Genomic DNA, 24,858 nt, shown 5'->3' with positions numbered 1-24,858 from the left:
AAAAAAAGCCCTATATTGCCCCACTGAGTAAGAGGGGTAAATCTTGTCAACCAAAGCAATCTTGAAGAAAGCTTTTGTCAACATGGAGTTCCACAAAGTCTTGAGGTGGATCAAGTGTGTAGAAACACCTTGCTGTCTATCAGGGTGGAACTCTATCCTAATAGCCTAAATGCTGTATGTTATAATCAACTGTGTATGAAGCAATCACACTCCAAACTTTATCTGTGCAGACTGAAGACATTAGCCTAGCCTCTTTGTCTGACAACTTGAAAAGACAGGGTTTTTTAAAAGCATAGTTGTTGCCCTGCCCAGCACTAGAGGCCAAGAGTGAAGAGCCTGAAATCAGCCCTTCTGAAATCACTAAAGGGTTTAATTAAGAGTAGTGTTACATTCTGGGTATGCAAAATTTGAGTCTACATCCCTTGGAGCATGCTTAGGGCATGAAGATGTGTGCAGGGTAAAGAGTCCTGCCTTGTGATTATCAGATCCAGAAATTCATATTCCTGTGTAGGACATGTCTGTGCACCAGCACGTGTCTGAAAGCAGGAGATAAATGCGTCAGAGCTCATAAATGCTGCTGAGCTAGTGCAGAAGTGCCTGCATCCACTTCAGGCTCTTGAGATTTTAGGGTCATTGCAGGCAGAGGCACCTGCCTATCTTCACCTGCCCATGCGTATCTTGTGTGTAAGTGTGAAATGATCCCCAAACCTTGTGGGTGATAAATGGCTAAGATGAGACAAAACCACAAATTCATGCTATGGTTTCCTCTTCACTGTGTTTGTCTATCAGTTCTGGAGTACATTGTATCTTTGTTTTGCCTTTGTCAAAACACACGTATAACAAGTTGTGTCTACAGTGGTAGTGAGCACTGTAGAGGATTAAGAGAAGAAAATACTGTGTGTCAGTGCTAGTCTTTGTCAGAGATCTAAGTAGTGGACTGATAGCTAAACTTGATGAGTTTAAGTCACTACACTCATATTCTCATGAAGGAGAACAGTCTAAAGGCTGTGGAAGATACATTCACAGTGAAACAGCCTCTTTAGTACAGGATGTGACATCTGGCATTGCAAAGTCCTGCTCCAGGAAGGGTGCTCCAGGGTGTTCCTATCACCTATAATACAAACAACTGCTTGGCTTTTAGGAGATTTTGAATAAAGCCCTTCAGAAACAAGAGAAAGTTTCAAAAAGCCTCAGTGTTTTGCTTGGGTCCCATTAAGCTGCTACTTCCATGTATTGTTTTCCTGTTGCAGCTGGCAGAACATTTCTGTACACAAAGAAGTGTTTCTTCCAGCCTCCCTATTCCTCCTGTATGGTTTTGCAACCTAAAGCTTGACATCGTAGGTGGTTTTGCTGTGGAAAGTGATAACTTCACAAGCACAGATCTGAAGTATTGCTGCAAAAATCAGACAGAAAGAGGCAGTGGAGAGAAGACAGTATGTTATAACTGGGTGAGATAATGCAGAAGGCGGCTCAGGAATGGTTTGTTTACAGTGCCAGAGCATCTTCTCTTTGAAGGGAAACATTCTGTAGCAGGCAGGGGTTAGTGGGCTTCATTCCCAGGCTCTCTGGCATCCCTCTGCCTTTCTAAGTCCCTACTCTGCAGGTGGTTTAGAACATCGGATCTATGTTACAGTGTGCAGTTCCTGCTGGAGCTGTTGTAGGCTGTGTGAAGTAGCTGGGGTTGGCGCTGAGAGGTGAAGCAAAACAATATCTCTGATAGAAACCAGGCTGTATGAACAAGGCTGCAAATTCCCTCCTAGGGCACTCAGGGGTATTCTTGTACTTTTGCAGGAAACCATATCATGCAGAGCCTTTCATAAGCTTAGTGTGCTCACAGCTAGCCCTAACATCTAAGTTATTTCATATTGTGCATAAGCTGCCCGCATTTAGACTATTGCTGTGCTATTGCTGATGTGATTTCTCCTAGGTTTGTTTCCACTTGACATATTTATAAAAAGTAGTTACCACTACATCACCTCTGTGATGAATGCTATATGAATGCTCCAAGTTGGTTTGGTTGTCCCATATGATATGTGGGTGACCAAATGTGGCAGGAACTGTGGTGTGGATTCCGTTTTTCAATCCAGTAATACCAGCAATAGCTACCTTGGGAACAGTGATTTGGGGTGATACAAGTTGTCTCTGCACTGTTTCCTGATACTTCTTTGTCACAAGGGTTTTCCAGTACAGATCCAGCCTCTTAAGTGTTACAGCCTGAATATACTATGGAAAAAGGGCCTCAGATGACACTGACAGCTCAATCCACTGACAGGATTGTAACACTCCATTCTTTTGAACTCAGCTGAACACTGCATGCTGTGATTTAATCTATTTTTACTGCTACCTTTCAGTGTGAAGCTGTATTTTTAGTGTGTAAATAATATAAGCAGAATACCATGCACTGCTGTATGGAGCTTTTTTATATATAAAATATGGTTTATTATACACAGCCCTCATGTTTCCAGTTTTTGTGTGTTTGCTGCAGGGTGGAAGTTAAGCAGGTGCTGCATCCTGCAGGGAACAACGTGGGACGGGGTTGGCACCCGCAGAGAGCTGGGAGGCACCGTGACACTTGCATATTTGCCAGAATTCTGGGAAACATAATTAGTTAAATGAAACTGATATTTAAGCGTTCATCTTTGTTTCAGAGCCCTTCTGAACAGGGACAGTTTAAATAGGACTCAGGTTTCAAGTTGTCAGCTGCTACTGGAAGCCAAGGCATAATTTTTAAGGATTTTTTTCAGCCATCAGAGTTGCAAAGGCACAAATATGATTTTTCCAAAAGACCATTGGGCACACTGTGCAGAGGAGGGGTGGGTTAGGGATGGGCAGGAGCACAGGATCTCAGGAATCTCGATTTCAGCTTCTATGGAACAGGCATCTGTCTATAGTCACTTTATTTAAATTTGAGGGAGGCTGGTGCATAAAAACAAATTTCTGAGAGAAGCTTTGAGCAAATAGAATCATGGAATTGTTTGGGTTGGAAGGGACCTTAAAGCTCCTCCAGTTCCAACCCCTGCCATGGGCAGGGACACCTTACACTAGACCAGGTTGCTTCAAACTTCCGTCCAACCTGGCCTTGAACACTGCCAGGGATGGGGCAGCCACAGCTTCTCTGGGCAACCTGTGCCAGGGACTCAGCACCCTCACAGGGAAGAACTTCTACTTAATATCTCATCTAAATCCCCCCTCTGTCACCTCAAAGCCATCCCCCTCGTTCTGTCACTACATGTCTTTGTAAAAAGCCCCTCTCCACATTTCTTGTCATCCACTTTAGGCACTGGAAGCTGCTCTAAGGTCTCCCCAGAGCTTTCTGTTCCTCAGGCTGAACAAGCCCAACTCTCTCAACTGGAGATACACAGTCACTGTTATCAACCTAATATGATCATATCATGTATTTCAGCAGCCCCTGCTGACTACACTATGTACCTCTCATTAACCCTGATCCTTTCCCAGAAGAAGCCAGGTCAGAAAGAGGATCTGTTTCTGAAGGGAGAAGAGTAGTCTTCCTTGCAGCCCCTTTCCCAATGCAGCAACGCAGTCTCCAGCAATCCAGTTAATGGAAGACCAACACATGATCTGTGTCAAGACATGGGCGTGAGTTGTGTGTTGGATGTTGGCCACAGTATTTGATGCATCATAAAATAATGCTTTTTTATGCAGTTCAGTTTTATCCCTCAATTTTGAGACCAGCAGTGGTGAAGCTTGTACTTGGGTATCAACACCTTTGAGGGGTGTGCTTGACTCTTTCTTTTCTCAAAGGTGACAAGCAAGAGATGACAAGATTTATTTCTTGCTTCTGACCTCCTTTTGTAAAGGCTGTAATTTGAACATGCCAGGTACCCAGTTGTTAGTGTACACATTGTTATTTGTTGGGGAGAATTTGTATCTGGGCTGGTATCATTTCTTGTCTTCAGGAAACTTCTATTTCTAAAACTACTTCTTGTGTTTTCATTGAACTTTATGTGTTAGCTTTCTTAAAACACTGAGATGTTACAGACATGTTCCTGCAAAGCACTTCATTCTGGGCAAACTACTCCCACTTCGTTAGCCACACTACTCATAGTCTGGGGGAATACAAGCACCACTTGCTTCAGCCGCAGGCTGTGGCTCTCTGTTAATCATCTCATTTCGACTGAACTGGTGTGATTAGCCGGCTGCTGAAGTAAGACAACCCGCAGCTCCCCGACATGGCTACTGTATGAAAAGGACCAGCCAGCATCAACTCTGGAAAAGCCACCGCAGGAATTGGCCAGGAGCTATTCCTGTTTCAGTAGGGTATTCCTCGCTGTCTGTTACACGGGACAGGATAACCTGGCCCGGAAATTATTCTCCTGCCCTGACCCCGAAGATGAGTGTTTGAACAAAGCCTCTGTGTGCTGGCAGTAGAACCTCCTTAAGAGAGAAAAAAGGGGAGGAGAAAGCGTGGCTCCCTGGCTATAGCTACTCCACCTCCCGGTTATTTCATCTTCCTTACAAGGCCAAAGCTAGCAGCTTTCCTCTGCGCCTGGGTGCCTCAAAAGCAGCAGAGCAAGCCTGGAGGATCCCGGTGGAGTGCAGTGGGATGCGAGACTGGCAGAGATGGGGAAGGAAGCACTGGTGTGAGCCCTGCAGAGCGTAAGATAGAGAAGTCTGGGGCTCTACAGAGGACAAGTGTGACAGTATCCTGTGAATGCTAAACCAGGTATTCATTGATGCAGATCTTCCAGAGAAGCATGAAAGCAAACCCAAAAAGAAATCACTGAGGGGGAGCAACGTGAGAGGTAAATGTATTTTTCATTGGCAGAAACAAAAATAACTGGTTTTATTTTGTTTGAAAATCACTGTTGTAAGTAGATGTCTAAGACTGGGGACTGAAAAATACATTTGCTAACAACTGAATAAGACTGATCTGACTCTGACTTCAGAGGCAGCGCTGGGTAAAAAACTCTAATCAACAAATGAATCCAGGTGCCTCTGAAAATTCTTTTTAGGTATTTGCACATCAAAACTTCTTTAAAATCTGCTTTTCTGTTTTCTCTCTGCTATTGCCAAAGGTTTTTGAGAAATAGTGTGCATGGTGCAGATGCTCCTGTGACCTTGTTCTTGCAATAGGATGGTTTTTTTTCAGAAAGATCCATGATCTACTGAGCTGGAATTCTGACATCTGGTTGAAGTTACCAGAGCTGGTATTTGGGATTCAGGGTTTGTTTTTTTCCTGTTTAATTGAAACAAGCTGAGATTGTCTACATGTTCTATGGGTTGTTTCCACACTCTGACCATCCAGTCTCTCTGAAGGGTAATTCTAGGGCTGTTGAATCTGAACTGGGAAAGAAGAAACACCTTGACAGCTCAAAGCTGCAGACCCTCTGTGGGTCATGCTGCCAGGGAGAGTGGCTGAAAGACAGAAGACTTTGCCCCTTGTCTGTAAGATGCACTGAGACAGATGTTCAGCAAATATGACACTACTCTGTTTAGCATAACTGTAAGGTGCAATACTTGGGGTTTTGATTTACATCTTTGCAACACTAGAGGACTCACAGATTCTTCTATTCACCAGGTGAAATGAGACCAAGAGACCAGAGGATCACTACACAGCTCCTGCAAATTCTCATCTAAGGCACCAGCTCAGCCTTCCAGCAAGTGTATGTGGAGGTGCGGGTTGAGCAGCCAAGGATGGAAGTGCTACGCCGTTCCTCAGTCTTTGCTGCAGAGGTGATGGAGGTTTTTGACAGGTCTCCCACTGACAAGGAGCTTGTGTCTCAGGCCAAGGCTCTCTGCAGAGACTACATCAATTCCAGGCTAATTCGAGCAGGTGTCAGCTGGAGCAAACCTGAGTACAATGCACCTGTGCCTGGTGGTAAGCTGGCTGAGGTGTCCACCATACTGCTGCGACTGGGTAAGTGCCTGCAGGTATGGGTGGGAATTGAAACTATGTGGAGCAATTCAGAGCAGTTTCTGGAACTGATGAGTGCCAAGAGGCTTTTCATGTGATGATACAGAGGTTTTCCTTCTTTGCTTTGGGCATTTAGATTTGGTTTCTGTCATATTCCCTGACCAGCTCATTTACTTACATTTTATCAGTCCCTTGGAGCACAGCTCAGTGCAGTGCTTCTGCAGAGCTACTTTTTTTTCTGAGGACTTGGAACAACTTAAAAGCATGATGCAGTCCAATAAAGCCCAACAGCAAACTAATTTTATCTGCACAGGACTCCAGCTGTGAAACAGTTCTCACAGTAGTTGCAGTAGTCTTTCTCAGCTTGGCAATTTAACAGGTCTTGTGGTGTTTTCTCCAGATGTGACTTGTCTGCCATGATGCAACCCAAACTTCCATCTAGTAGAGTTCTGCTACCTCTGGACTTGGGGCTTCAGCAGTTGCTTGCCCAGATGCAAGGTGTAGTTGCTTAGACCATGTGTGTTTGAGATCTTGCAAAAGCCGCTTCTCAATGACAGCATGATGACAGTGTGCTTAATTTTCCTCTGCCTGTCTTAATCATGTAACAAAACATGAGTTTTCTTGCTTCTTGGAGTTGGCTGATACTGCCTGTCATACACTGCCCAAACTTTCCAGCCCTCATCACGGACAGGTGACTGCCAGGGTGCAGGAGAAGCAATTTGAAGGTTATGCCTGTAGGCTGCTACCTGAAGACATACCCTGGAGTCGTGCTTGCAACAACAGCGCCTGCTAAATGCTGACAGTTGCCTGACCTTTTGCTTTAGGTTTTAGCCTCATGTGTGCTCAAGTCTAGCTGTTTGTCTTCCAGGATGCTGACACCCTCATTCTCAGAAGTTGCTTCTGACATCCCTCTTTGCCTGCAGGCTAGTACATTAGTTCACATCTGGCTTGGAAACTACCACTAGCACTTGCATCTGATTTAATCACACTGAAGTTCAAATAAGTCTGGTGAAGTAATCTTTAGCTGGGCTTAACAAACTCAGGATCAGGCTGATCTCCCCTCTTTCTCCCCTTTCTTAGTGACTTCTTTTTCATTTATTCCACTCTTTCTCTCCTATGTTGATTTTGTTTCTATTTTTGTTTCCAGTGGTTGTTTGGTCTTTGGGATTTTTTTGTTTTTCTGTTAATCCCACTGCCTCTTTGAACTCCATTTCTTCTCTGCCTGGGTTGGGGGTTGAGATCTGTTTGCACAGATCTTCTGTGGGTGGCCACAAACATGTTAAAGGGCAAGCAGGTGGCAGACTGGATCTGAAGGCGTCTTCTGGATGACTCTTCTGTTACTTACTTGTGTCCAGATGGAAAGATTTGGCTGACAGTCCAGGAACTTGGCGCCTTCTCTGACAAATCTGTTTGTGGTACCCATGCAACAAGAAGGGTGAGCAGTCCTCCTCATTAGGATGAAGAGTTTTCATCCTGTTTGTTCAGAAGCTCTGCCTGCCACACGGCCTGTGTCTTTCTTTTCCCCTTTGCCGCTATAACTATTACAAGTCCAAGTAGTACCCAGCCACCTGCCAGGAATGGTAGTGCTTAGCTGCTTGCTAAGCAGTGCAACAAGCCAGGCTAGTTTTTGCTCAGTGCTGACGAGCCCATGGAGATGAGAAGCTGGAGTATTTCCTAGCCCTCTTGAACATAAAGAGTCTGATGAACTGGCTGGTGGGTGAGCAGAGGTTCTGTGCACAGGTGATGCAGTTACAGTCTTTGGGGGGCAAGAGCCCATCAGCTCAGTGAGGCTTAGCAGCTAACTTGTGCAATTGAGTCAGAGGTGGTAAAAATTTATGGTATGGCCAAAGAGATATACCAGATCAACCTGCCATAGGTGTCAGAGGTCTGGCTTATTTGAATGTCTCTCTCTTCTGGCTAAGGCCCGGACAAGTGCTCTTTTACCAATGAACTGAGCTTCTGCATGTGAAAATTGTGACTGCTGTCCTGCCTGTTCCTCCATAGTTCCTGGAGGAACAAGGAGCAGCACACAATTTGCTCTGGATGTTGCAAAGTGTGCAGTCAGGCACTGGAACATGGGCACCGAGGACTGCCACCAATGTAAGGTGCTGCTGGAGAGGACCTGTGGCTGCCTGGGCACGCAGTCTCCCTCAGCTTGGGACTGCTTTCCAAGTGCTTTTCTTCAGTCAATGCTCTTCCCTGCCCTGTGCATTGCTTTAGGGCAGGGCCCGCTTTAACAACACATGTGCCTCCAACCAAAACCTGATCTCATCTGTGGCCTCCAGGAGCTGCTTGTTAAAAACTGAAATGGTGGCAGAGTACCAAGTGCTGATCCCACCCTCCCATGCCTCCATCTCCATTAACCACAGGCAGTGCTATCCCTATTTCCTTACATTTACCAGGAAGCTCCCTGCAAGAGAAAATAGCTGTTGAGTAATGCAGGTTTTCCTGTATCAGGGCTGACCATATGTTGGCAGGGTTTCCTCTTGCCACCAGGTTGTGTGAGACAATCCCACATTCACAAAGGGTCTGGAGAGCTCATCTATGGTATTCAATAAAGCTGGTCTTTGCCTATGCTGTGTTGGGTGCCAGCTAAATGACTTAAGGATCAGTAGCTAATGACTCTGTAACAAGCTCCTGGTTAGGGTGGCATCTTCCTTTTTAGTTCCTACCAAAATGATATTTTCAGGAGGATCAGTCTGCCATCTGACTGGGGCAAGTCATCTGGGTCTTGCAGCAGGATGTGAGGCTGTTGTGCCAGATTTCCTCTTCTCTGGGTGCTCTACAGCACCCTTGCGCAGAAGGACATAGAGTGTCCTTCTAAATCCAGATAGGACTCTCCATTTGAAAAGGGCCTGGGCCTCATGCAATGTATGCATTGTGTTGTGCTCCTACGGCAGCTCTGCAACCCTCATTAAATATCTGTGAATGCCAATAGACAGATAAATACATTGGAATGGATTTATATATATATATATATATATATATATAAAATGGGCTCTATTAATTCTACTGCTCAAAAACTGTTTGTTTTGCCACAGAGGATAAGTTTCACTGCTGTTGCCCATGCTCCATAGCTCAAGCCTGTGGGAGGAGGTTCTCTGCTTGTCCTTGGTATTTCCATCTTCATCTTCAAGCCAGCCTAACACCTCCAAACATTTCCCAGCAGGAGAAAAAACAACCTGGAAGTAAAAGCATGTGTCTCTGTGTTGGCAGCCTTGTTGCTGAGGAGTGAGCCAGGCAAAAGAGCATCTCTTTAACCATTTGGAGGAGAGAAAGACAAGTTCGTCACTCAGTGCCTGTGTGAGAGGAAAACAGCTGAGCTGATAGCCTCTGTACAATTATTGTCATGCAGCTCTGGGTGGATCTCTGACTTTCATCAGCCTCCAGCATTTTTGAGTCACTCTCATCTTGATGCTTTTTGTACAAGTCTGATGGGGTGTTGAGAAAGGTTGTATCTCTCAAAAGCTTACATAGATGTACATTCCTCCTTTCCACTTCCAAAGAAAAATGAGATGGCTTTGCTTATCTGAGGCCTGTCTCCTGCACTGGAGGAAAGTCAGGCAGCAGGTAAACATTTATAATTGGGGATTACTGCAGCTACACCACCTGTATAGGGCCATTGCCTGTCTCCCAAGCACGGGGATGTTAGGAGAGCAGGCTGCAGGTAGCAGGGGTTGCATTTCAATGACCCTAGGCTCTCTGCTGCCTGCTTAAACTAAGGTGGATCTGGGGTTAAGTCTCTTTGGCTGAAGGGATATGTGAGGTGGCCCCAGCTGTAATTCCTACGTGGTGAAAGCAGGACTTGATGTTCCGCATGTTGACTCCTGACCATTCGTTTCTAGGGGATGAGCTGGAATACATTCGCCCCAACGTCTACCGGAATATCGCCCGCCAACTGAACATCTCCCTGCACTCGGAGACAGTGGTGACGGATGCCTTCCTGGCAGTGGCAGCACAGATTTTCACCGCAGGTACTGTGCCATGACAGATATGCAGACAGGGCTGGGTGGAAGGGAACAGGATGGAGCCACCTCTCTCAGGGATTGCATGTTTCTGGGATAGCCTGCAAGGTGGGGCCTGGGTTCTGAAAGGGCAGTTTGGCAATGTGCCCTGCGTTAAAGATTTAATCACAGCTCCACTATGCTGTGTTGTTCTGGCAGGGAAATGCCCTGTTTTATTATATCCTCCTGGCAGGTTCTCGCTCATTCTAGAAGGCATCTCCTGCCCTTCCTTGTTAGGAGGTGGTGTTACCTTATTGCACAGGGAGGCCACTCATTCCAACCTCCTTTGCTCATCATTGGCAACAGGAGAAGATTCATTACATGGGAGTCTCCCTTGTTCCAGCTCACACTGCTGATACTAGGAGCCAGAACCAACTCATCACAAGGGAGTTCCTCTCTTTCTGGCTTCCTTTCCCACAGCAACAGCCAGAACTGCAATGAGTCTGCTGCTTCCAGTTGCTGCTTCTGCTTTCTGACACTCAGAGGGTCCTGGCCCTCAAGGCTAGCTGCTCCAGATGAGCATGTGCTTTGTCTTTCTCACTGTTTAGATGTGTATGTTCCTCTGCTTCTGTTTGACTGGTGTCAGAGATGATTGTCAAAAACAAAGATACACTCTGTGCTGTGTTCTTGCAAGGGAACCTCAGTCTGCCATTAGATCATGCCTTCAATGCAGATTGCCTTTGCAGTGGGCTGGCTTGGAAGGCCCTATGGGCCTGGAAACAAGAACTGGGCAAGTATGTCAGGAATGTCTGAGTGTGGCTGTGTTCAAAGTGCAGGTGCCCTGTCTTGTCACTTAGAGCTGAGATTTACTTGTGTCAAGGCTTGCAGAAAAATGAAGGTCAAGTTTGCAGGCTCAGGTATTTGCATTGCAGGTAAGCAGGTTATCTTCTTGGATGACTATAGCTGATTACAGGACTGGCCCACCTCCAAAGCTGAAGTGACAGGGAATTAAGCCAGAAAGGTGGATGGCTGTGGGTGGAGCAGACTGCATGCTCCTGCGCTGCAAAAACATGATGCTGGGGAAAAGGCCCTGCTGTCTCCTGGGATTCCTGCTCTCACCAATGTATACTGACACATTCGTTGAGAGCTGCTTTTTTGTGTGTGTGTGCTTAGAATCATAGAATCATTTAGATTAGAAAAGACCTTAAATATCATTGAGTCCAACAGTTAACCCAGCACTGCCAAATTCACCACTAAACCTTGTCCCTAAGTACCACATCTGTAAGTCCTTAAAAATACTCCCAGGAACAATGACCCCACCACTTCCATGGATAATCTGTTCTAGTTCTTGACAACACTTCCAGTGAAGAAATCTTGCTTAATATCCACTCTAAACCTCCCCTGGCACAACTTGTCCTCTTGTCCTATTGCATTTTATGTGGGAGAAGGGACTGACACCCACCTTGCTACAACCTCCTTTCAGATAGTTGTAGACAGCTATAAGGTCTACTCTGAGCCTCCTTGCCCCAGCTAAACACCCCCATTTCCCTCAGCCACTCCTCATAAGAGCTGTTCTCTAGAAGAAATTGTTCTTCAACTTAGCTCAGGAGTCAAGCACAAAGCGTGGATGGTTTAAAAGGATTTTGTTGTATGTAAAGCTGCAAATTATAACTCTTGATTCTAAAGCTGGGGGTTTCAGAACAGTAAGAACAGGGTATGGACTCAGCCCTTTGGAGCTGGCGATGGTAGAGACTTTGGGAACATGGTAGGAGCCCAGGCTCAAGCTCTGTTGCCAGTGCTGCCCCTTGTCTGAGGGCACTGCGCTGCATAAATGGCTGGCAGTTGGCTGGCTGCATAGGGGGTGGATTCAAGCCTTCCCAGTGCTCTGTATGATCTTCTTTTTCTTCTTTCCCATCTCTGCCTCAGAGCAGCTAACAGGATAACCTGTGAGCATGGGGCTGGGGTTGTGTACTCAATTGGTTTTATCAGTCCACTATTGTAATTTTTCTTGCTAGAAAGCTGCTGAGAGGCAGAGGGGGAGGAGTTCACTGATTTTTAACATTCCTGGATCCCAACTGCATTCTCAAGACTCAGTGTTTAATGCTAAATCCAGCAAATCAGAGCTGGCTGTGGCAGCCAGACATTCATTCCTGTTTTTTTCATAGTTCAGAGCAAATAGGCTCTTATTGAGCAGAGGAAACCAGAGGCTCAAGTGCAGTCTGAGTGTTCATGCCAATTACCAATGGCTAAAGCATCTCTAGTCTGGTTTTCACTGTCCAGTTTATTAAGAAAACAGCTTCAGTCTGATACTGCAGTGCCCAGACAGTCTGGGGAGCCCCATTAGTTACTCACATTGCCTTTCCAGCGAGGGGGGGGGGGGGTGGTGGTGACTCTTATCTTGCTGAAGAGCTTTTCTCCTTAATCCTTGCCTGGCCTTCTTCCACACGCTGGCCTGGTTTTGAGTCTTCACAATGCAGCTCTGGCTGTGCTCCCTTCCTGTCCACAGTCTACACCTCTTGACTAAGCACAAGTCCTAGGTGGACTGGGGACATCTGGCATCCTTTCTGGTCCCAGTGCATGTGCACATTGTGCCATATTCGACTTTAGAGCAGTGTCTATTCCAGTTAGCTCAGGTTTGGCTTTTTTCTGGTGTATCTTGAATCCCAATTACATTAAGATTAACATCTGAGAATACAGGCAGAAAGTGTGTATTTCATAGAGCATGGTAAGGCTTAAGCTGCATTTTGCTTCCCTGTTAGTTATTGAGGGTGATGAGAGTCCATCTGTCTGGAGACTGGTACTGCAGAAGCCAGACCTGCTTTGGATGTTGAAGGATCTGCAGCAGCATCACCTCTGGGACAATACCATTGGTTCTGGTGTGTGGTCCAAAGCCGCTCTGCAGCCAGCAGAAGACTTTCCACTGACTTTAACAGGCTTTGGATTGGGGCCTGGCTGAGCTGGCATTTACATTAGCTGTTCAAATAAATCTGAGAAGGAAGGGGTCACTCTGTGGAAAAACAGAAGTAGAAAAGGGAGATGCATTTTCCCTTCCTAAAGGAAGGAGTTTCCTCCAGTTGTTAAGAGCTGCCAGGTATGTGGGTTCTTGCAAAGCTTGTATTGGTTTGGGTGCTCATCACTTTCTAGTCATGGGTGCTTGGGCTCAAGTGAACCCTGTACAATAGGGATGGTTCTCAGGAGAAAATGCTTTCCTCTGCAGCAGCAAAGGCTGTTAGAAATGCATCCCATGCTTCCTTATCGCTTAGGCCTTCTGAGCTGAGCTTCCTGCCTTGTGCACATCCCTCTGGGATTCTTTCCGTCTACCAGAGGAGAGTATATTGTGTTGGCTGTATTCTCCAGCGGCTGAAAGGTAGCCCTTGATCATGTTTCTCTTAGGTCTGATTTGCAAGTTAGGCTTTGATGCTGTGTGGAGCAGGGGGAAGTTTGAGTAACCTTGGATAGTGCTGTGCTCTGATCACTTGTGTCTCATGGCTTCCTCAGCTCTCCCCTGGGGCAGACAGGAACGCTGTCATATGCAGCAGGAACACTTTCAAGAGCAGTCTTCTGCTAATCCATTTTTCCCCTGGGCTCGCCAGTGTTTACATACCTCCAGCTCCATGACTGGCCTTGTCTGCAACTTGTATTTCTTATTTTTTAAAATGTCTTCTAAGCAACTTTTCCCTTTTTCCATATCCTTTTGTTCCACCTTTTTGAGCAGATCTCTCAGAACTTTCTATGTTTTCATTGTTCCTTTCTGGGCCAGCTTTCCATTCCCTCATTTTGTTAGCTCCTGTGCATGCTAGTCCAAACAATGGGAAGCTGCGAGAAGATTGTCTTGCTGGGTGATGAGTGCTCATTTCACCAATGTGGATGGCAGCCAGACCTTTGAGGAATTCTGAACAAAACAATGTGTCTTCTCTGCTCGTGTGCACTGGGCAGGTGCAATTCCAGCTTATGCCAGGGTATGCATGAAGCTAGGGTCACCCTGGCCCTGGCCTGGTCATCACATTGGGCAGAGGCACTGCCTTCTCAGTAGATTGTGCTCCTCTACCCTGCCAAGGGAGTTCTTGAGAGAGAAAAGTTAATGAAGCTGGAGAAGTGCAGATGGGGGCTGCTGTAGCTGTGCCCCTGCCCTGCCTGGGGCTGGGTGGCTGCTGGAGCCCTCCTGGGGCAGAGAAACCAGACACAGGCATGGCCCAGCTTTGGTCTAGAGAAGCTGTTAGAGGTGTCTGCTCTTCCCCTACAACTTGTGTGAACAGGAGCATGAGCTGTGCCTTCCTGCCTCAGGTGAGCAACCCAGCCAGAAGCTGTTTTCATTTTCTGCCTCCAGCAGTGGCAATGGGGTCTCCACGATGAGAAATCAGATTTCCTCCTCTCCCAGCCCTGTGGACCAGCTCTGCCAGTAACAGAAAAAGCAGACTGAAAAATTGGATTGACCCTTATAGGAATGATCTGTAAAGAAGAGGATCATGGAGGATGACCACTGAGCCATTCACATCTATCACTATGATGAGCATTGGCAGCAGCTTGCCCTCTTTCTGCTGTCTGTGAGAAAGGGAGAGGGGCTCTGTCAGTGTCCTGAGGAAGCATCAATCTTGCACAAGTGCTGCAGCCAGCACCGCTACGCAGCAGCCTTGGCAGGGAAGCCAGAGCTGGAGGGCTTTCTCTCTGTCCTCCCTCAGAAGAGGCTCCTGGACCGACACTGGGAGGCAAACTGCTTTCCTGTGTACCAAGGCAATCATGGGTCTGTTGAGCCTTTATCTTTCATAGGGTGTGGATACACTTCTGTTGGAAAGAGAAACCTGGATTTAAAACAAAGTTAATCAAGACTACAGCTCTCTCTTACCGGGTTGTCCTCGGCTCCCTGGCAGTCTTAGTGACTGCCATGTAAATACCTCAAAGCTAACAGGCTTGCTTCAGATACTTAAGAAAGAATACTGTCAGTGAGAGGTTGGGAATAAGCCAGTGAACTCTTTCCTGGAATTCTCGGTAACTTTGGTTTATGTAACTCAAGATGCAAGGAGCCATATTTCTGCAGGGGTGGAGAACTATACAAACTCACACTAACGCTGAGGATAAGCTAGCTGAGGCTCTGGTCCAGGAGACTGTGTTCAGCAAGAGGTAACCCATTACAGCCTCTTTAATTGGGTGGAGATGTATTGACCTGCAACAGAACAACCTGCTTCTTGCCAGGAGAGCCCTTCTGCCTAGCATTTTCTCACGTGGTTTCATAGCCTCTGTCTGTCTCATTCTGCTGGCTGTCATAGTGACACAATGTGAGAAAGACAGATAAACAGTGTGAATACCACATAGGCAGTGAACTTCCTGAGTGACAGATCTGGGAAGGGGCACCGCAGGACCTCCTAAAACCAGAATAACAGCCAATTTAGCTATATTAGTAACTTCCTCTGATCTTGGAGATAGCACTGGCAAAGGACAGAGCATTACCAGAGACTCTGAGCTACTGCTGTTGCTGCAAAGCTACAAAAGAACAATCTGTAAATGTTGGTCTTGCATCAGTGCAAAAGGGCTTTTCGGAATGCTGGATGATTTTCTTCAGTTTAACAAGCCATTGCTGTGGCTGACATTTCAATAGCTTCTCTTAAGTGTTACCATGAGTGTCCCTTTGAGGCACTAAGTGGAAAGACTGTGGAAATGCTCATGCAATCTGTGCATATTTTAAAGTAATGTGGGGAGCTCTGCTGTGGTGTGGAGTCTGGAGTTCCATTCCAAAGAGATGGATCAGGGTGCCTGGGGATCTGGGAGTGCAATGAAGGAGAGACTCCTCATTTTGATTATATTTAAGGGTTTGCTTTCTCAGCTGTGCACATCCAGTTTTCTGATTGTGTTTAGTCCCTCCTAGTCCTTAGATGTAGTGAATGAACAAATCTTTCCTTCCTCTCACCTCTTTTCTTTCTTGTTGCAACCCAGCAAGAAGTGGTTTGTGTGGTTTTTAAATATCAAAATTTCACCTGGCTTCTGGCTATACTTAAGAGAGACCTTGGATGGATTCCATAAAGACCTAACACTGTAAAATACTTCACAGTCTATCAAATACTACTATTCCAGATAATAAACTTAAGGGGGAACTCAGCTTCCTAGCAGATCCAGAGGAAATCCATGTGCCATTGGGCTGTGGTAGTTCTGCATGGGTGCAGAAGGGTTACATTTCCAGGTCACTGATAAAAGCCTGGTGAGGGACTGCTGGCTGCAATGTTTAAGCATGGGCAGTTTATGCCCAGTGGTGTTGGCAAATCGTGAGGGAGACCCAGGGAGGGTGACTCCAGTCTAGAACTGAGCTTGAGCACTCATCTCTAGCCTTAACAGGAAGATGACTGCTGCTGGGACAAGTTCCATGGAGCATGCGCTGCTGGCAGATCAGCCTAGCAGGAAGGCTGTTTTCTAGGAGATTAGATAACTGACTGATGCTCTGTCCCTGCACTGCCTTCAGTGGGACACGATATGCAATGCTAACGATTATGAGCAGAGTGGCCAAATTTTTGAAGCTACCTTGTTTTCAGGTGGAGACTGAGTCATATTCCTTGCATCAAGGAGAACACCAACCCCCTTGGCCCTGTACCTTTGCCTCCCTTTTCTGCTCTTGTGTTATGAAAGAATAGACTGGAGATGCTTATGTCATGTGCTTTGTGTGTCATATTGGAACAGTCTCATCTGGCCTAAAAAAACAGGGACATTTTGTCTAAAGGGTGTTTAAGAGTTGCGCTGGTGGCCAATCCCCAGGTTGTTCAAACTCTTTGAATTCAATCGCCTCCTGCCCATCATATGTAGGGCTGAGAGTTAATAACAATATAAACCATGGTGGTGCCCATTTTCCCTGTTCTGATGATACCTTTGGGCTGCATTCTTCAAAGGTGTGTAGCCAGTGCTGAGAGGGGGACAGATCAGATCATTTCATTCTGCCTCTCCAGGTGGAGCATTTTCCCTAGTCCTGGTACTCTAGTATTTCTTTTCCCAGATGATGGAGAGCATGCAGAGCTGTGGCTGCACCTGAACTTGGAGCTGCACACATACAGTAGGCATGTGTAATGGGGGAGAGCTGTTTCCTTTGGTGATTAAAGTCCGAGCTATGTGTGAATGTCTAAATCTGAATGACCTTTCCTCTTTTCACAGGCATAACGTGGGGCAAGGTGGTGTCTCTCTATGCTGTGGCAGCTGGGCTGTCAGTGGACTGCGTGCGGCACGCACAGCCAGCCATGGTTCACACTATCGTAGACTGCCTGGGAGAGTTTGTCCGCAAGACCTTGGTGACATGGCTGAAAAGGAGAGGAGGCTGGGTAAGAGATGCTGTCTGACTGAGCTTGCTCACACACATGCAGACCAGAAAATGTGCCAGCTAATGAAAGCCAGAGTACCCCCACTGCAGCTTTGAGCAGAAAAACATTGGATGACATTCTCTTCCACAGCCACCACTGCCCTACACCTCTGTTGCCTTCTGGTCCTGTTCTTGACAGCATCAGCTGCTTTGGTCCTCAGCTTCCTGTGTAGCTGTGCCAGATTAATTCAATCCTGACTCACCAGAGCCTATTCTGTTCCTGACCTGCACACCTTTGGAGCTGCCAGCCAGTCATAGCCAGAGACTGTAAAGAGGGGTCATTCTATTGGGCAGCTCTTTTCTAGAAAATGAAAAAAATGAGGCCTGTCAACTTAGTTTCCCTTTCATCTGCTCCATGGTTCTCCAGGTCAAAGCTTAGTATATTAGCGTGACTTACCACCATAAGGAATTTGAAAGGGATATTGAAACTCAGAAGTTTGTGCCATTCCCTGACCTTTAGAGTGTTCCATGAATAACGTCTTCTGAAGTAGCTCAAATTGTAGTGCACTTATGCTTTGAAGGGCACTCATAACACCCATCCACAGTGGGATGGCTCCTGGCTCTGCCATATAACTGCTCTGAGATGATGGGTAAAGCATGGTGCTGCTCTGCATTGGTTTGGATTCCATATCATATGGCTTTAAGCATCTGATTTCTTTGGTTCTCTCTATATCCAGTGGAAAATACAATGCTCATGTGAAGGATGGTTCAGAGTAAGAGCTTTACTTTGGTGCTGTGAAATAGCAGATACCTTTCTAGTGACCTACCCAGGAGACCAAGCTGACTGGTTGGCTATGTAAGTGGTTAGCAGCTGAGTAATGTACAGATGTACCAGGGGCTTTGTGCCCTTCTGGCAGGGATATAGACTCTTCTTGGAGCAATATAACCAAAAGCACTTTGTACTGCTGGCAGATGCTGCCTGGAGCTAAATATTGCCATATGCCACCACTGAGATCAGGGGACATCTTGTTCCCAAGGTATATGCTCTTTCCAGACTGAGCCACAGTTGCAAATCCCCTCCTTTCCAAGAGGTGATATTTATTCCCAAGCTGTCAGGAAACGGTCAGGCTTCCAGCCCCACACAGACCAGAGAGACATCTTTTTCCAAACTGAACATTGCTTCTCTGTGCTGAGACCCCAAAAATGTGCCTGTACCTAATTCAGTCACCCAGTTTCTCCAGGAGGGAAGGTACCTTTTTGATAAAGGGCAACTGGAAAAGTGGCGTTGTTCTGAATTTGGACCCTTTGCATTTGCTAAGTGTGATTGCCACCTTAAATGGTCCTTGCCCTGTCTAAAGCTATGTGACTGTTCTCAGCTGAGTTAGGGAACTGCTTGATTGGCTGAAAAGTGACCTCTAATTTGAATGTCCTGATGTGTTTCATTTTGCTTTTGCACAAATAATTGTGCTGAGGCAGGTGAAGAGGAAATCCTGGGAAAGCAACCGATTAAGTAGCACTGTTCCTGCCTTTGAAATCCTGCCTCACTGTCATTTGAAGCTTACTTTAACTGGGTACCTGCAGAGATGGTTGAAATGTATTCTCTGAAACAATTTTTCCTTTGGAAAAATATCCAGTTTCATTAAAATTGAAATGTTGCATAGGAATGCATCTCCTCCTAGTTTCCAACTATTTTTTTCCTTTGTTTTGGTAAGACATGCATGCTCTGATAAGTTAGCATCTTGTTTTAATTTTTGTATTACATTACGAGAATTCAAAACTGGGTGTTTTGCTAGTTCCAAATGGATATATTTTGAAAGTTTGTTGCATAGCAAACAAGCCACAAAACCCACCCTCAGACCAGAAGCAGTTCCTTGAAGGTGTGTAGATGAGTCCTGTCCACAGCTAGGTCCTTCTGCCCATGATCCCTCTTTATATGGCAAGCATATTTCTATTGAGGTTGCTAAACATATGCTGCTTCCTCCTGGGGTCTGGCCCTAGGGAAGGGAAGCCAATCTCACTGCCCCCTGTCAAGCTAAGCAACTGTAAAAGCTGCTAGGTTGTGCTGATTACAGTCTGTCTCCAGTACTCTTATCAGCAATTTTGGGCTGCAACAAGGAGTTATTTTCCCTCTAGAAATGAGTGGTTTCTTCAGTCTGGGGAGAGGCTGCTCATCCTCTTGCTGTCTTGTGCTGTGCTTCCCTGAATGTTCCTCTTGATCTAGGCACTGCAAGGTGAAACTTCTTGGCCTTGTTTACAAACGTGCCAAACAAATCACTCTGTAGTGGGGACCCTTTCATCTGCTGGTTGTTAGTTTGTCTTGGTATGGAATCCTCCTTTCCCCTGTATACACAGCCCTCATCTCTTCTGCATCAGCTCAGGCTCAGCCTGCCAAGAGGAGCCACTGTGCTCCAAGCTGTCTCAAAAACACCACTGTGGAGACCTTGGAAAAGCATTTGAACCACTTAGCAGCAGGTTCCCATACTACCTCCACAGGATGGAGAATGACCCTACCCCTCAAAGCCCAACCCAAAACAAGCCTCTTAGGAGAAGCAAGAAATGTTTCACCTTTTAAGGTACCATCTCTCCCTGGGGAGAGTTTGCAGCCTCAGTAGAAAAGAAAGGAGGTTTTTATTACTGTTTTTCAGCATCTGTTACATACATTAGCTGCAGAGAAGAGCAGGGGACTTTGAACAATTAACAGGTGAAGATAAAACTGCCATTGCAGCAGTTTATCAGTGCCTCACAAGACTAAAAGACCTGTTTCATTTTCAGTTCCAGTGGCTTATCAGGTGTGCTTTATTTGGATAACAATAGCTGAGGCAGTTGTTAAACAGCTGAGCAATTTTATCTAAGCAAGCACAATGCGAACTTGGAAGTGCTTCTGACTGCAGCTCCTCTTGATTAACTGCAGCGAGTTCATTGCCTTTAGTAGGGAGTCCACACTTTCTCATCTGGAAATCAACCTTCTGCAGCTGTAATCAACCTAGTGTGCATATCTGGGCTTTGTATTGGTTCACATGAGGCACTTAAAATGTTGAGAACTTAGGTTTATTATTGTTCAGCTGCTTTAACATCTGAATACATATTCAGGCTGGTACCTGCACTTCTCTTGACTAAAGAGACAGCTTGACGCAGCTGCATTTTAAGTATGATATGGTGCAGGTCCCTAAAATTGGGTAGGCTGAATCAGGTCGGACTGTTTTCAAATGTAAACAGGGTGACTTTGCTAAGCCATCACTGAAAGCATCTAGGCAGACCCATTTTACTTCCGTCTACAATACATTTCTTCCTGTTATCCTGTTTCTGCCCATCCTTTCATGCCTGTATTCATTCTTCCTTCAGTCTCCACTTCTCAGTTATTTGTAGGCTCAGCATCTCCTAGTGATCCCTGCAGAACAGCAGTTCAGGGTAATTCATGCCAGCCATTCAGAGTTCCATGTGAGGGAGGAAATGTGTGGGAGGCCAGCCTCAAGACTGCTGTCAACAGACAGACCTTCAGTCTGAAGATCATGGTGGAGTCGTTAGTGCAGCTGTACTCGCTACCTGGGCATGAGGATTTGTCCCCTCAGACACCTTTTGTTTTCTTCTGGTTATTACCAAGGTTGGTCAGGTGAGGCTCAATGTCTTGAACACGGGCAGAAATACTGGTAAAGATTATTGTATTCAGTAGCTCTTGTGTCCTGTTCCAACAGGAACATCTCAGGGTTGAGAGTGTGACTTCCCCCTGCTTGGTCAATGAGAGACTTGTGTCAGAAGGCAAACTTGGAAAACCTCTGAGCTAAGACTCTAAAGAAAAATCTGTTTGCCCCCTTCTGACCTGATTCTTGTTCACACTTGCCACCTAAAAGGCATTTTTGAAAACTATCAATTGGACGTGCTAGTGCTGCATCTTCTGTTACAGAGCTACAGTCCGTCTGTCTCCTTGTGCTAGCCTGAAGTTTAATCAAACTCAGCTATATCGCTGAAGGAACTTTGTTTCTCCCACCAGAAGATGCAATTTTCTATCTGCCTCTGTCCCGTTTGCTTTACCCTCCAGATATTTTCCACCTTCTGTTCCCAATGCCAGCTGAGATCCTGTCTTCATGAATTTGCTGGATTGTTGTCATTTTTATTCATTGCAGGCCAGCTTCTGTTCTTGTTAATACTTGAAGCCAGCTGCCCAAGCGATCTTTAAATCTGGCCCACGTGTCTGGGAGGCATCTCTGCCAGCACACATATTTCCACAAACAAAGCTTGCATTGCTTTAGATTTAAATTGAGGGTTGGCTTGCTTGAACGAATTCCAAATAAAACATTAAGGGAAGAGAAAAAGTGCAAGCAACTTGAGCTGATATTGAACAGGACAACCTCTGGGAAGCATCTTACTTACAGAAAAGGGTGGGAATGCTGATACTGCCAAGCCTGCCTAGCTCTTTTGAAAAGGTAATAAAAGTTTCTCTTATTGAGCTATTCTAAATGGAAAATGCTTGACAATCTTGCTGTAGCATTTCTTTCACTAGGGGTGAAGAAAGGAGATAGTTAATTTTGTTGATGAGGAAAGTGTGTTTTGTAGAGCTCTTGAGCCCAGAGCTGCAGTTCTGGTGTCCTCAACATAAAAAGGACATGGTACTGTTAGAGCAAGTCCAGAGGAGGGCCACGAGGATGATCAGGGGACTGGAGCACCTCCCATATGAAGACAGGCTGAGAAAGTTGGGGCTGTTCAGCCTGGAGAAGAGAAGGTTGCGTGGAGACCTCATAGCAGCCTTCCAGTATCTGAAGGGGGCCTACAGGGATGCTGGGGAGGGACTATTCATTAGGGACTGTAGTGATAGGACAAGGGGTAATGGGTTAAAACTTGGATAAATTGGATATAATGAAGAAGTTCTTTACTGTGAGGGTGGTGATACTGGAATGGGTTGCCCAGGGAGGTTGTGAATGCTCCATCCCTGAAGCAAGGCCAGGTTGGACAGAGCCTTGGGTGAGACAGTTTAGTGTGAGGTGTCCCTGCCCATAGCAGGGGGGTTGGAACTAGATGATCTTAAGGTCCTTTCCAACCCTAACTATTCTATGATTCTATGAAGTGTCAGAGCAAGCATTTGTGTTGCTGACAGTGTGACACAGTGGAGCTGCAGCAATGATGGTGAGGTGTTGTGAGGCCAGGAGAATCTGCCCTGGTGGCTGAGGTGGTTCGAGGCATCTCTGACAATCTCTGTTCCCTCCCCTATAGGCAGACATCACAAAATGTGTGGTGAACACTGACCCCAGCCTCCGCTCCCACTGGCTCGTGTCCGCTGTTTGCAGCTTTGGTCACTTCCTCAAGGCTATCTTCTTCGTCTTGCTGCCTGAGAGATGAACTCGAGTCGTCAAGTGCAGCCCCCCTGCCCCATCTCCTCCCCCACTCCAGAAGCAGCGGTAATGCCAATCTGAAGAGGAGGAAGAGAAGACCCATGACAAACAGAAGGCTTGTTCTTCTCTTCCTTCAGCTGGGAGCAAGCGATCAACCATGGTCTCCTTGTTGCACCCACAGGAGACACTCTCACCATTAATCCTTTCAAGAGTCTTGTTTGCCTGGGGGACTTGTTTGTGTGGCCTGGACATTGCCAGTCCCTGGGCACACTGATTGCAGCTGTGTGCAGCGTGGACTGTCTGACATCTGTGTCTTACGGCTGTGTTCCATGCTTATGCTAGTGCCAGGCAGAGGGGAGGAGGAAGGGGGTATTATTTGAAATGGGTTAGATAATAGGAGAAGGGAAGAGTCCCTCCTTCTCTCCATGTGATTCTCCTTTCAGTCCTCAGACTTGCCTTGCATCAATTCTTGTTACTTTTGTGCTTAAACTCCATCTCCTTCTTTATACCCAACTCTGACTTGCTGGGCTCTGTCCCCAGCATGGCGCAGTGGAGGGGAAAATGTAGCTGTGGGGGTTTATTGTGATTAAAAACAAACCTGCTGTCATCAGATGCTTGCTCTTGGCATATCCTGGAAATGGGACTGCATGAGAGGCAGTTGCATGGGACGCGGTTTGCAGTGTGTTTCATGGATCCCTCTTGGTGTGCACACGTCGGTTCAAAGAGGAGAGCAAGGGGCAATGCCTTAAGCAACAACTTGAGATTGCATTTCATAATGAAGAAGAATGTTTTCTCCACTGGGGTTTTATCAGAACTAAGCATGTGAGTAGGAAAGGCTGGGGAGCATGGGCAGGAATTAGGGAAACAGTAAGTGATGTTTAAGTTGTGAAAGGGGAAAGCTGTGTCAAATGTACCTGGTTTATGTTTCTCCATAAATGTCTTCAGAAGTACAACTCGCAGTCATTTGTGTGGCAAACAATAAAAGAAAATAGGTGGTGTTTCACTATTGCAAAGTGTATTGTATTTGTTTCCAAAGTTAAAAATTCCAAAAAAGGCCAGAGCAGTGCAGAGACAAACACTCAGGCCATGCTAAAAATACTCCAGCTTTTCCCCTGGTAGAACATGTTAACGTGTTAAAACTACAACTCGCCTGGTTCATGGCAGAAATTTAACCCATGTTGTTACCCTCTCAGAAATGTGGTGTTTTCACTGACAATATCGAGGCCCTGCTTCTGTTGGCAAGGCAAGGCAGCGGAGACTCTTCTCTGCCAAAGCCTCACAACGGGATGCTCAGCAAGGTGCCTTCCGCCCAGGAGCATGGTGTTGCAGAAAAATGCTGCTCTGGGTTAAGCACGTGTTGCATTATAGGAGGTTTTGCTGTTTGTCTGGTGTTTTTTAAATCCTGATTTCCCTCCCGCAACCTGGGTTTTCAGGGGCTTCACTCTTTCTGTCCAGAAGTAACAAATGGGTTTGAGAAGAAAGCAAAGTCTTAACTTTTCAGTTATACCTGTGCAACAAGTTTCTGCTAGCAAATACCGTGCTGTGTTCTGACCAACTGGCAGAGGATATGTAGGTGGTTATACCCTTGCACGGTCCTAAAGCTATTCTTTTAACTGGTCTAGCCTTTTGCACTTCTTCTGATGCTTTGACACATGGATACTGTGCCCAGTGAAGGCTGCTTTACCTGCTCAGTCTACTTACTCAGTAGAAAAGTAAGCCTTGTGGAGCAAAACCCTGGGAAGAGAACCTCTCCCTGTCCCCAGTCCCCCAACAAAAACCCTCCCTGAGAAGGAGAAAGCTTCCTGTTCTGTATCAAAGCAGCATTCTGCCTTTGACAGTGTCTAGGCAGATTTTGGCTGCACTAAAAAAAGGGGGGTGGCGGGGCTTATACTGACAAAGTTCCCAGTGTGGATGCAGCTGGTGGTGCCCTGGGGTTGGTACATTTTTGTGTGTAAAGCTTGCAGCAGTTGCCCAGCTGAAATCAAATTGCCAAAGGATTATCTTATTTTTTTCCTTCCTGGTGTAATTACATTAGGGTTTTTGCTGGCACTTCTCCCACTTGGGATTTTCCTCCTTATATTCATGATAGATCTGGCTATGAAAACTTAGACCAGGTATAGCATATGTATGAAGTAAACTAATTGTGCTTTGAGCAGCGTGGAAAGGATCCTCTCTGGTCTGCATCAGACACAGTAAAAGCCACATATAGTTCATTGCAGGGGGACGCAGATTTGTTGTCTTAAAGGAGCTTATGGAAAAGCAGACTTTGGATTTCTGGAAATACCCTGGTGGTGTGTAGACTTTGCCTTGGACAGCCTCACAGCTCATAAAGTCCAGCTTGCCTTATCATGCCTAGTGTTTTATGAAGTGAATTAATGGAGCTAGCACAGTTGGACACTGGGACTGTCAGTACCTTTCTCTATTTAGATGCTGTTTTGAAATGTC

At 46.1% G+C, this 24,858-nt stretch overlaps 1 protein-coding gene across 1 annotated transcript; it reads left to right on the top strand.

Moving 5' to 3' along the window:
• Positions 1-4,474: 4,474 nt before the first annotated feature.
• BOK (BCL2 family apoptosis regulator BOK) lies at positions 4,475-23,421 on the top strand. Its single transcript, XM_031050874.2, has 5 exons — positions 4,475-4,763; positions 5,540-5,878; positions 9,721-9,849; positions 16,948-17,111; positions 22,295-23,421. Exons 2-5 carry the CDS (start codon positions 5,656-5,658, stop codon positions 22,418-22,420), a joined length of 642 nt encoding a protein of 213 aa, XP_030906734.1. The 5' UTR covers positions 4,475-4,763; positions 5,540-5,655; the 3' UTR covers positions 22,421-23,421.
• The last annotated feature ends 1,437 nt before the right edge of the window (positions 23,422-24,858 follow it).

Source organism: Melopsittacus undulatus, chromosome 6 (assembly GCF_012275295.1).
Source record: "Melopsittacus undulatus isolate bMelUnd1 chromosome 6, bMelUnd1.mat.Z, whole genome shotgun sequence".
Lineage (NCBI taxonomy): Eukaryota > Metazoa > Chordata > Aves > Psittaciformes > Psittaculidae > Melopsittacus > Melopsittacus undulatus.
Note: the sequence above shows the minus strand (reverse complement) of the source record. Positions and strands in the feature narration are given on the sequence as shown.